The 12,503-nt window shown below is 43.0% G+C and overlaps 1 protein-coding gene across 4 annotated transcripts in view; it reads left to right on the top strand.

Annotated features, from left to right (window-relative positions):
- Nucleotides 1-12,503, top strand: part of TTLL4 (tubulin tyrosine ligase like 4) — a 36,009-nt gene that overhangs the window by 674 nt on the left and 22,832 nt on the right. For 2 of the 4 annotated variants that reach the window (XM_048483778.1, XM_048483775.1), the window contains exons 2-4: nucleotides 5,633-5,717; nucleotides 8,443-9,899; nucleotides 10,849-10,967. In XM_048483778.1, the coding sequence (XP_048339735.1) occupies nucleotides 8,515-9,899; nucleotides 10,849-10,967 (1,504 nt within the window). In that variant the 5' untranslated portion in view covers nucleotides 5,633-5,717; nucleotides 8,443-8,514. Of the gene's footprint in view, nucleotides 1-362; nucleotides 455-5,632; nucleotides 5,718-8,442; nucleotides 9,900-10,848; nucleotides 10,968-12,503 lie in introns of those variants that run through there. The other 2 variants (XM_048483777.1, XM_048483776.1) reach the window with 2 other exon arrangements.

Genomic DNA, 12,503 nt, shown 5'->3' with positions numbered 1-12,503 from the left:
CCTGGGTGCCCCTGAGGGACTCTGATGCCAGGAGGAGCCTCTCTCCCCATCCCCCATCCCTGCGAGCGTTGTGGCGTTAACCTATATGTCCCGCTTGCTCCTAGACCTGCGAACGCTCACTCCCCCCCTTAGGGCGATCTCGTAGAAGGAAAGGTCCATCCTTGTATTATTGCATTTGGGTGCGTTGTGGGTGACGTTTGTGTGATCCGTGGACAGTCCCTGATCAGATTCAAATTGGGAAAAGTGAGCGGAGCTTCTGACCTCAGTGATGTGACTACAGCGAGGCGGTGGGAGCTGTGATTTATAGCTCTGATTTGCCTGTCTTCGCCTCTAGTCTTGGGCCCATGTATGCAGCTAGCTCAGCTGCCTGGGTGGCATCTTAAAAAGTGAGTGGGTTGCCCCACATGGTAACTATGTTTGTGTGTAGTGGGGCACGCAAGGAAGGAGGATGCAGGTAAGCTCTGTACCTGTGGCGACTGTCACATCCCTTTCTCCTTATTCTGCATTTTCTATCACTTCTGTCATGCATCTAGTCTGTCAGCAGTGAGGCATTCTGTTTTGGAAAGGTTTATCATAATGACCTGGCAGATTGCAGTGGAGATGACTACCACCTGTATTTTACTGAGGTATGTTTATGGAGTTCCTGGATTTTCTGACCTGGACTTTGGTGATCATTCTTCTGGTATGTAGTGGTTGCTGTGCTATCATTCACTTAGTACTAGCACTGTTCCTGGTGCTGCGAGAGGAACATAGAAATGAAGTAACCCCTGCCCAGAGGGCTCACCTTATGCAAAACGTGCTGGAGGCAATTGTGCATACTAAAGGTGGTAGAAGGAAGGCTAGGATGGTTTTTGGAAAACTTTGCAAATGTAGATCTGGAGAAAGATTTTAAAAAGGAAACTGTCTCAACAGATTTTCTGACTGGAGGTTGGTTTTAAGCATCAATAATTGTATAAAAGGATGAAACAAAGGGAGGAGCAATAAACTTTCATGATGAAGGAAAGTGTGGGAATAGAAGATAAATGGAGAGGAGAAGGCATCAGATAAAAGTGGTCAGACTAGTCAGCCTATTGTAAATAGGGCTTGGAGGCTGAATGGCTGAAAAGCAAGGTTTTGATGCCTGAAGGGATGAACAATATAGTGACAGAATCATGGGGCGAAACAAGTATAGGAAAAGGTGTGGTAGTTCAAATGGAGAGGCAGCAGTGCAGAGAAAGGTAGCTTGTATCTATTATTAGAGAGACACATCTATGTAGAAGTGATGTTGCTGGGCTTCTGTTTGGTGTACACATATCCAAAAGGCTGAGTGACTTCGTAACTAGCTGTGGTAGAAAGTGTCCTCTGTTTTACTTGCAGAATGAGGAGAAATTGTTTTAGATGACAAGTTGAGATATGTTTAGCATTTCCCATCCAAGTATTTAGTTTTCAAGATGTCTCTCATATTTTGTTGTTCTCATGGTCAGAAGCCAAAGTACAGTCTGGATGGATTTCATGTATGGTAGTTTTTTTCTGCATTCCATATTTCAGTCTTGACAGTGTCTGTCATCTTGCATGGCACCATGGCACCATAGGATGGCACCATGAGGCATAGCCTTTTCAAAAGTTAATAAACTCAGTGACATCCTTCTCCAGCCAAGCAAGTAACCGTGAGCAAATTAATATGTTCTTAGGCTTTTGTGGTTGTATTAAAGCCCAATTCAAAGATCCTTGTTACCAGTGCACTGGTGATGGCAGCACTGGGATTGCTAGTCAGTATTCTTAAGTCTGATCAGCTGCAAGGGGGGGAGTGTGTTTTTAAAACCTGACAGGAATTGTAACAGAGCTCTTAACAACCCTGCCATTAGCCATAGATCACTGTCCTGCCTGGGATTTATATACTGTTTTGGAGAACTGTCATTGGCTGGAGGTTTAGTCTTGTACTTGTATTTTCACTTTGGATACTTTCAGTGGGACTGAAAAGAAGCATCAGTTCTGTCCTTGGTGTAACATGATGCCAGCCTGGGGGAGGGGGCTGGGTAGGCTTAGGATGTGAACCAAATCCCTCTACATGTCCCACTTAACACTGAGTCCATCTTTTTGAGTACTGAAGTTGCACTTCCTGGATCTGGTGTAATTCAAGATATGCCAGCATAGGGCTTATTTGCCATCCTAAATTGCTTGGGGACAAGGTTTAGGATGGCACCATGAGTGATCTGATTGGCAATTTTTGCCTCTGGCTTTAATGTATAAAGCATATGTTCCTTTACTCTTTTTTAGCATAGTGTCAAAAATTTTTGGAGGCGTGTCTAGTGGAAAGGAGAAAAAGTAGCAAGGCAACCACAAAGGAAACTGGAACTCTCTGGAAAGAAACTGGCAGCTTTATTATTAAGCTCTTTACATTTTTAAAGAGCAGCTAGCTGACTTTGCAGAATTCCTTTCATTAGAGGTGGGCAGTTCTGAAAATTATAGCAGCTGTGGTCAGAGCACTCCTTGAAAAGCTCTTGTCTGTGTGTAACAGATGGGAATTGCCCTTCCGTCATCTTGAAGCTAATTCAAGCACTGCTATTATAATTAAGAGAGCGTTGTGCTACCTGCGAGTGAGGCTTGGACAAGTGATCATTCTGTCAAGAAAATAGAGCAGTTGTCCTACAGTGGCTCAGCTTTGTTCAAATCAGAGTTGAAATTTTCAGGGACTATCATGGTATATTGTCACAGTTTCATATACTCACCATTGTATACTTTTGCTAGTATTTGGTGGTAGACCATACTATACTTGATCTTTTAAAAGCCCAGTGGAAGAATGTGCTAATGAATCTATCTTGCTCTGTTTCTTTGGTCCTATAATTACTATTTGTTCTAGACAAGGTGATGAGTTATGATGGGATTCCATGCCTTTTAGCTGCAAAAAATTGAACTGTATGTTTGTAAGGTATTAGAGCATTTTCCCAAGGGCTGAATAAAGCAGGTGAAAAATTAGGAACCAGAAAGACTGGAATGTCAGGACAAAACTCATTTTCTCTTTACCAGATCTTGATACCCAGTTTTTCTTACCTTCAGCAGCACTACAATGAGATTTTAAAGCTGATCCACAACCACGAGGTCTGAGAGTTCTTACAAATAACCCTCCCATTACCTCAGATATCATATCCTCTTTAATATAACTTGAGAAATATGTGGCCTGCATAATATTTGCATTTTAAATGTATGTCCTCATAGTGGCATTCAAAGCAATTTGCAGTGCAGAACACTAAAAGAATACAAGCTCCAGTCAACAAAAACAGCAACGGCAAATAAGCCCCAAATAAGCATGGTGTCGTGGTTAAAGTTGTGGATTAGGATATGGGGAATTCAGGTTTTAGTCCCTACTTGTGCCATAGAAGTTTGCTGGGTGACCTTGGGCTAGTCGCAAACTCTCAGCCTCCCTTGCATGCCACCCCTCCCTCCCCTCCCCTCCCCCACTTCCCTTCCCTTGCATGCCACCCCTCCCTCCCCTCCCCCTCCCTCCGCTAGGGTGGGTGGGCCATGTCCAGATTCCGAGCCCCCTCCCTCCCCTCCCTTGCATGCCACCCCTCACTCCCTCCCCTCCCACTTTTTTTCTCCAAATCCAAGGAACAACCCTGACAGTGTTGTTGTGAGGATAAAACAGGGGAGAGGAGAATGATGTAAACTGCTTTGCGTCCCCATTGGGGGGAAAGGCAGAATTTAAATAAAAGAAGTCAATAAATACAAACCACAGTGCAAGAACTTCTAAAACAGGGTAGCAAACCATTGGTCTGGTTAAACAATAGTCTTTCGAGCCTAAATGATGCTAAAGGTGGTACCAGGCCACATGGCCACTTTCTTTTTTGGATAGCCAGTATGTCCTGGATGAAGTTCACCTAGCCTTGCTTTTTTAATTACATACGCTCAGGCGCACACAGGGCGGGAGTACACTTTACACATAGTTATGAAACAGTTTTAAAAGAATTTTTTCCTTTTCCATATACTTCCATTGGGGCTTTAGTTTAGATTGATGGAATAGGGAGAGGGACTCTTTTTTTTACACTGTTGATAAGCATCCTCAGTGGGGATAAAAGCAGTGCAAAGATAGCATCTTTCAGCAGGAAAATAGCAGCGGAGACAGTTGTTGAAGGGCCCATTTCTTTCCCCTCCGCTATTCTGTTCTCCTCTCTTCAAGCTGATCATAGAAATGCACATAATGTTTACCTGTGTCCAGATGCTCCTGAATGGTGGATACATTTACCAGCCCCATAGAAGCCTGTCAAAAGGTAGCTCTAGTAGACTCATTTCTCAGATTTTTGTTTTGAGATAAAGTGGCAATATTGTAGCATCATGCCAGTCATCTAACATGTGTTAGAGTAATGTTTTTTTACTCACATTAAAAATGTTTTTTTTACTCAAAAGCAGTTTCAGAAACATAACAGGCAAGGTGACTTCTTTTATTGACCCAGGATCTCCACCTCTGTTGTACTAAAACATAAGAGTGGTTAGACCTAAAATCGGATGTTTCTGTTACTATGAGCAAAGTGTTGTCGTAGAAGCTATCATATTTTTTTCCTTAGGATACTAGGAAACTTAGAAACTTGGGCAGTATTGATGGGCCCTGAAAATTCTAGTCCTGTAGCACTCTTCATAAGAGTTTTTGGCTGCTCAAAAATGTATTGAGATTAATTTTCTTACAGAACCTTTTTGGTATCTAGTTGATGAAGAGTTCTGGTGAATTTGAAAATTTTTGTTGTTTTGGTTGGTTTTGGTAAAAGATTTTATGTAAACTTGTTTTTGGCGGTTACTTGAGGAATGGTATCTGGCAGATACTACTAACATGTTTGCAAGAGGAAACTCTATCCTTCTGCATGCTGGTAGCTCAGTGTAGCCTTTGTTTTTTGCCCTAATCCATGTGTAGAGGTTGGATGTCACTACACACTGGGATTTGTTGTTGGGTGTAGACTGAGTAATCTAATACATGCCTCTGTATCATGTGCCATTTTCTGAACTGGAACACGGCAGCACAGCTGCTCTGGCAGTCCATAGCTGGGTGAGCACTGGAGAAAAGTTTCTTTAGCAGTTGATAGATGTTGCTGTTTATCTGCTGGTCTTAAACCCATGCCTGATAAATCCTGAGAGGTTTAGAATGGCAGAGGATGTTTTCCAGGATATCCTTCAAGGTTGTGTGTTACATTGATCCATCACACTGCTCAGCAGATTGAGAATAGCAGTTGTGTAGTAGCATGCTCCGGCATAGAGCCAGAACAGCAAGCAGAGTCCTGTTCTAGAACATTAGTGAATGTTGATTGTTCTTATAGCCCAGAAACACTTTGCTTTGGGATGTCAGGCATGTTTCTTGTGATAGCAAAATCTGTTGCTTTTTATTGGCTAAAGCCTTCACGTTAGGAACTTTTTGTTAAGTCATGAATAAGATGTTTACAGTAGATTCCTTTTAGGCTGCTGGGAAGAGCATGCAGTACTATGTCTCAGTTTGAACACCAATAGTCCCATGCCACCACCAACTTCCCAAGGAGTCTTCTGGGTCATACAAAATCAATATCATTTCTGATAACTTAAATAGCTTATCTCATGGACATTCTGCTGTAGAACTGGTATTCCTTTTTAGAACAGCTTTTAAAAATGACTGCAAACTCACTTCTGCTTACAGAAATACAGATAATTTTCTTTTTCTGCTTGGAACCTTGAAAACCAGCTGCTATAAGGAAATGGATATAAAGACTCCTCTTCTGTGGGTCAATTTGTGTCTAAGCCATTTTATTTCCTTTTATATAGATTAGATACTTTGCACGGGTCTGCTTGCCATCCCCTTGCAATCTACAAACCTCACTAACAACTTTTTTTGAACAGATTGCCTGGAAAACACCTTTGCACGTTGGCAGATCATTCTGCATATTGAGGGAAGCCTCTCAACATTAATATCAGTGGCTGTTTAGTGAAATTTAAAATGTTTGCTTGTGCCCCCTGCTGGCATCAGAACCGAGTTATTCGGGTACTGTGTGAATCAACAGGGATCTGCAAAGAAGAAACTGGCAGTATTGAACTTGAAACCTGGTAACTGAAGAGTCTGACATACTTCATCTGCATGGCCGGCTCGAGTCTTGAATGTTTCAGCTATGCCATGAAATTGGAAGGGGATGGGAGCAATAATCCATTAAACCCATACAACAGGCAATGTTTTCAAAAGAGGAATACTAATTGTTGTGTAGCATGGAATACATTGGTACTACTTGGAGTAGAATTTACTTGCCTAGCACCCTCCTAACTTGTTGACCCAAGGTGCAGCATGATTTTGTGCATGCCCGTTATTCAAATGGTTATGGTTGCTCATGTTTTACGTTCTTATTTTGGCCAAGGCAAAGAGACAAACGCTTCTACCCTAAGCATGTGAGTGGAGTCGTGCCAGGGCAAGGAAACTTCCTTGCTTCCCTGCTTGTCACTGCAGTCTTCTGTGCCCCGTGAAACTGTACTCTTGCAAGTCCGTGGAGCCGGGCTGCTGAGAGCCACCATGGCCCCCCATGACCCTGATCAAAACAAAATATCATTAACAAAGCAAATCACTTTGCTTGCTGTTACTATCTATCTGTAGTAATACAAGGAGTGGCTGTCTGTCCATCTGTCCATTCATGACAGGCATAACTCATCAGAAAGTGAAACTAGGAGGTTCAAAATTGTCCACCAGGATGAATGTGAGAGTAACAGAGCCAAAATTGAAGTGCACCATAATATCCTGGCCCAGGTGAAAGACCTCTGCATGCTTTTAGAAGTTGATGTTTAGGGCAGGCATAAGTCATCAGAAAATGTTGTCAAACATTTGAGAACAGCCAGAATGATGGTGGATGTTGCAATACCAAAGATGAAAGGGAGTCAGGTTATCTTCATGATAGGCAATGTGTGATAAGAGAGATTTTCAGTACCCTGTCATGTGTCTCTAATACTCAGATCTGCAATCTACCAGGGAAAGTTGCTGGGTGACACACTGTCAACCAGATTAATCTCACAGGGTGGTTGGGAGGATAAAATGGAAGACAAGAGAACAGTGCCGCTTTGAGAAAGACCGGGTATGACATTTGTTATACAATTAATTTTAATGACATTAAAAAAGATAATGTCATTTGTCATATAGCAAAGAAGCCTTTACAAATGGCTGTTAGAACTTTCATCAATGTCAGTGATAAAAATCCAGTGCCTGAATGACAAGTTTTAACTTCTGTTCTACATTTATAATCTGTAAAACAGATTAATGTTCCATTACTATGCATGTAAAGGGTTGTGGGGGTGGGGGGGAAGCATCCTTCTACTACTCTGTTAGACCATGGGGAAATATTGACAACCCCCTTATGTTCATATAACTAACTAAAGTTTGCTACTGTACTACTATTGCCAAGTAGAATGAGGAGGAGTTGAGACCAAGACCTGAAAATAAATGGGTAAACAACATGGAAAAACTACCCCTTTGCAAGACCTGACTTACCTGGGTGCAAGACTATTGGAAATGGCAACCATATTAGCAGACTGCAGGCTGGCAACTAGTATAGCAGCCATCTGCCCTGCTCACTTGTTTTGCTCCAGTTCTGCGTTGGTTGATAGGCATAGCATGATTGCTTCAGGCTTGCAGTAAGGGGAGTCTAGCCAACAGTCAGAGTGTCTTTTACTGTGCTCAGGCTTCCCTGGACTCCTGGAACTGCATCAGGAATGTGCTGCCACAGGAGGTGGTGATGGCTACTAACCTGGATAGCTTTAAAAGGGGCCTGGACAGATTTATGGAGGAGAAGTCGATCTATGGCTACCATCTTGATCCTCCTTGATCTGAGATTGGAAATGCCTTAGCAGACCAGGTGCTCGAGAGCAGCAGCAGGCCATTGCTTTCACATCCTGCATGTGAGCTCCCAAAGGCACCTGGTGGGCCACTGCGAGTAACAGAGTCTGGACTAGATGGACTCTGGTCTGATCCAGCAGGTTCGTTCTTATGTTCTTACGAGGAGACTCATTGGAAAGGCATTTGGCTGGATTCAGCATGATGCTGGCTTCAGGGACCCTCCAGTTGACTTGGGCCCCAGGAGTTTTGTTTCCCCAGAATACTCCCCCCACTCCCCCACCCCAGAAGCCTTGTGATGGACAAATTGAAAGTCTGCAGTAGCAGGAAGTCTGGGCAAAAATATCTGTCTGCAAGTGGAAAATTCTGTTCCATCAGGGGAGCTTCTACTCTGCTGACAGACTAGCACCTTTGGACCCAAGCCACAAATAGTTTGAATTGAGATATGCATTTATCTGAAGGCTGCAGTCACAAATGGTTCTGCCCTCTGTTATAGCCATCATGGTGTCTGTTCTATTAACTCACTTTCAAAGTTGTATAAAGAACAAAGTGTGGAAGAAAAACAACCGGGGTGGAGTGGGGGAATCTTTTGGGATAGAATCAGTCACCAGGCTCAAGGTTAATTTATGTGTTTCCTTTTTCAGGCCAGACGTGGTAAAGATGCTGCCTTGACTTTTGTTCACTGCTGTACTCATTGAGGTATGTGATGGCTTTACATGGCCTCAGCAGGGCCAGAAGCCTATAGCTTAAGCCTCAAGACGGGAAACCCGTTCCAGGTGGGCATCCCATCAGGACTGACAGTACCACCACTAACAGCAAATCTCCAGAAAAACAAGGCGTGGTACCTTTCAAAGCAGCACCTAAAGCCCATCTGGCGGTTGGCACAGAATCATGTGACCCCTCTCCAGAACCAACACCCGGTCTACTCAGGAACCTCTTCGCAGCATTCCTGCTTCCTGTATCAAGACTTGTTATGTCGTGAGGCAGTGCTACTGAACCTGCCTCCATCTCATCTTCATCCTTTTCCAGACTTTCTTGGAAGTGCCCTGCTCTACCGACGTTCTTACTTCAGACACAAGCCCTATAGGACGCTTGAGTCCATCTGCTTGAAGTCTAGTACTCTGGAGAAGCAATCTCATCATCTCCCACCTGCTGCCTTTTGCTCTGTTCCCAATAACGCTATGTCATCCTCAACCATGGATCCGTTTCTGGTGCCAAGCACCCCTGGCGGGCATTCCAGTCCAGTGTCAAAGGGGTTTCCCCTCAGCTCAGGGAAGCAAAACTCCAGTTCCTATAGACCAGTGCTAAACAATAACTCTTTCCTGAGGCCAACAAGCGCTAAAGTGCCTTTGCAGCAGAACCACCACCACCAACCGCTCCCACCAGAAAATAAGAAGCTGAAAGGCCTGTCAAGGCAACCAGGGTTCTCTTGGACTCATTCTGGGGGAAACGGAGATTGGTCTGGGAATCTAGATAGGAAACTTGGGAAGAGCAGTGGCCTAACTCTAGAGCACACTGGTGCCAAATCTTGCGTCCCTATTCACAACAGCACAGTCATCAAAGTTGATCAGTCATCTTGGCGAGTTGAAGATGGGGAGAATAGATCTCAGAACCTGAAGGAACAAAATGTTCGGCTGACGGAAGCCATGAGGAAGCTGACTGCAAGTGGCATCCGAAAGGTTAATACCTACAACGAGTTTGGTCACCGCATTGACAGCTCCTGCCTTATGAATGCAAACTTCCACTCCACTTTGTTTAGTCGGTGGAAACCACACATTGTAGCACAGATCACCCCAAAAGAAGTATCAGCTGCTGTTTCCCCAAATCTGGAACACAGTGGCCGCCGACAGAGCCTTATTAGAACAGAAGGTGCTGAAATCTGTACTAAACGCATCAATGTTCGCCTTCTAGCCTCAGATCCGGAGCCTTCCAACCATACCACCTCAAGCCTGGTTGTCAACATTCCACCTGTCAGTAGTGCAGAGCAGGTGGTAAAAACCGAGCTGTCCCCACAGACAGCTGATGAAGAGACAACAATTTCTTCTCTACAGTTTGGCACAGATGCAAAATGGGGGCAGCCTACCGCTGTGAAAGATACTGAGTAAGTACTGTGGCTAGGGTGTGGGGGCCGTGCTGTGTTTTGTCTTCTGGAATTGGAATCCGTTATGTCCTGGGCCGAGTATAATGTGGTACAGAACCAACAATAGAGCACAATAAATTTTTGGGGGAAGGGGTTAGTGTAGCATTACTTTTGTGCTTTTTCCAAACATCTGATGCTCAGCATAGCCATTTTGCTTTACCGCTGGAGACCTGTCTGTTTGACAGGTGTGCCACGAGTCGAGACCAACAGGATTATCTAAGTGGCACTTTTCATTTCTGCTCTTTTCCCGTGTTCTTTCATCACTTTTTTTCAGTTTTATGACCATGGTACTCTTTTTCTAAATGGGTGACTGCCACCACCCTATAAACATATTGATTTAATTTTTTTAAAGCATGTGCGGAATGCATGGTTCTTCATTCATGAGAGCATATACATTTTTGTGTGTGTAGAGGTGATATACGTGTTAGAAAACTATATGTGTGAAGCAAGCCACCCTAAGATAAAGGAATGGATTGGAATGGAACATGCTTGGTGTGGTGGATGGAGTGTTGAAATCAAATCTGGAGACCTGGGTTTCAGTTACCATCCATGGTAGCTTCCTGAGTGACCTGGGGGCAGTCCTACATTCTCAGCCTAACCTACATCATAGGGTTGCAAGGATAAAATGGAGGAGAGAATAACAATGTAAGCTGTGGGGAAAGGTGGCAGTATAAATGAAGTCAATAAATGGTGCTGTATTTCTCACTAGTTTGATAATGATAGTGCAAAGCAGGCATAGAAGTTGTTTGATGGGATGACTCAGCTGGGTTTGCTCCTGTGCTGTTAAAATAACAGTCCCAGTGTAGTGAACACAGATCCCTTTTTTCCTTCATCACTGAGCAAGGTTTCAGGGATATATATAAGGTGCCTAGAGGATTCTGTTTTGTAATTCTAAACCTTGATTTTGAAGCTCTACACTTAACTTGCCCCTCCTGGACCAAGCAGATGTAGAGGATATCGAGGAAGAGCTCCCTGATGGCTTGGAAGATGTCTGCAGTCAGGACGAAGAAGGAGAAGAGGATGATGAAGGCTAGTAGAAGTGAATCCCCACCCTTTTTTGTAAAATACAAAAGTACACCTAAAAAGGTGCTGTCATGCAGTACCTTCAACAATCAGCATATTTGTATTTCCTGCATTTCCCTCAAAATAAAAATCTAGACCAGTAAAAATGAACTCCAATGATTCCTTTTATAGTACTAATGTTGGCATCCACTTGTCATATAGCAGCTCATTATGTAGCATAAAAAAAGCACTATAATAAAAATGTTATTACAGTCATAATTACTGTTGGCTTGAATAGGATAATTTTTACCTTTTAGGTTCTTTAAAATTGTGCACCATTTTTTGGTAATATCTAGTTATGTTAACTGATATTTAAGTGAGATCAGCTATTAAATTGCTTTGAACAATAAAGAAAAGCCATGGAGAAGTGCTCTCCCAATACGTTCCCCAAAGAACATTATGCTCAGCTAACAACTTGCTGATGATCCCTGGCCCGATGGCTGTCCAGCTGTCCTCGACCAGGGCCAGAGTCTTTTTGGCTCTGGCTCCAGTCTGGAAGAATACTCTGTCAAGCAAAACCTGGACCCTGTGAGACTGGCACAGTTTTTCAGGACCTGTATGATGGAGCAGTTCTTCCAGATTCATGGTTGAGGACAGCAATGGCATTCCATCTTCTGACCTCCCCTCTTCCCCCTGCTTCTCCCTTCCCCTTCTTCTGCCTTTTTACTTGCCTTTACTTGTTTTACTTTACTTTCTGCCTCTTAACTTGCCTTCCTGTGTTGCCCAGTAGCAGTGTGAACGGTGGCATTAAGGGGTATAGTTTTAATTTAACTATCATCCCTTAATGGAGATTATGGCATTGAGATGTAGTGGATTTTATTGTTTTTTATTGTTATCAGCAATGTTGTATACCGCTTGAGCCAGTATAGAGAAGGGCAGCCTATAAAACAAAACAAATAAATAAATCTCTTGAATTTTGCTGGTGAACTCTACTCCAGTATCCAGTCAATATTATTTATTTAGAAGCAAGACACTCTTAAATCTACTAGTCTGGATCCAACTAGGTTTTCTGCTCAACATCACCAGATTCTCCTCCTTGTCACAGCCCCAATCCTAGATGGATTTGGTCCATGCCAGTCCCATGATCCTCAGTACCACTTTCTTACTGGTCTAAGATCACCACTCCCTTTTTCACTGGCAGAAAAGATGGTTGGATTCAATTTATTGTCTTGAAATAGTACAAAATGAATTAATATAAGCAACCATTGTCATTGGGCCCCAAACTATTCTTCAGTATTTGGTGGTGGACCTTTTTTCAAGGTCATTGCATTAGTGATAGAGGCAATGATAAACAACTTATTATCTCCTCAATATTGCTAGAAATAATAATAGCATAACACAATGGGTATTTAGAGGGACTAGTATCTGCTTATTATGGTTTTTCTCTATGACCAGTTGTCTCCTTGAATAAAGGTTGGAAGAAGACTGCAGTTCAACAAACATCGTATAGTTTTATAATAATGCATAGTATCTCTGAGCTTGATATTTTAATTGTTCTGTTTT

Source organism: Sphaerodactylus townsendi, linkage group LG02 (assembly GCF_021028975.2).
Source record: "Sphaerodactylus townsendi isolate TG3544 linkage group LG02, MPM_Stown_v2.3, whole genome shotgun sequence".
NCBI lineage: Eukaryota > Metazoa > Chordata > Lepidosauria > Squamata > Sphaerodactylidae > Sphaerodactylus > Sphaerodactylus townsendi.
This window is presented reverse-complemented; position numbering and strand designations above follow the sequence as displayed.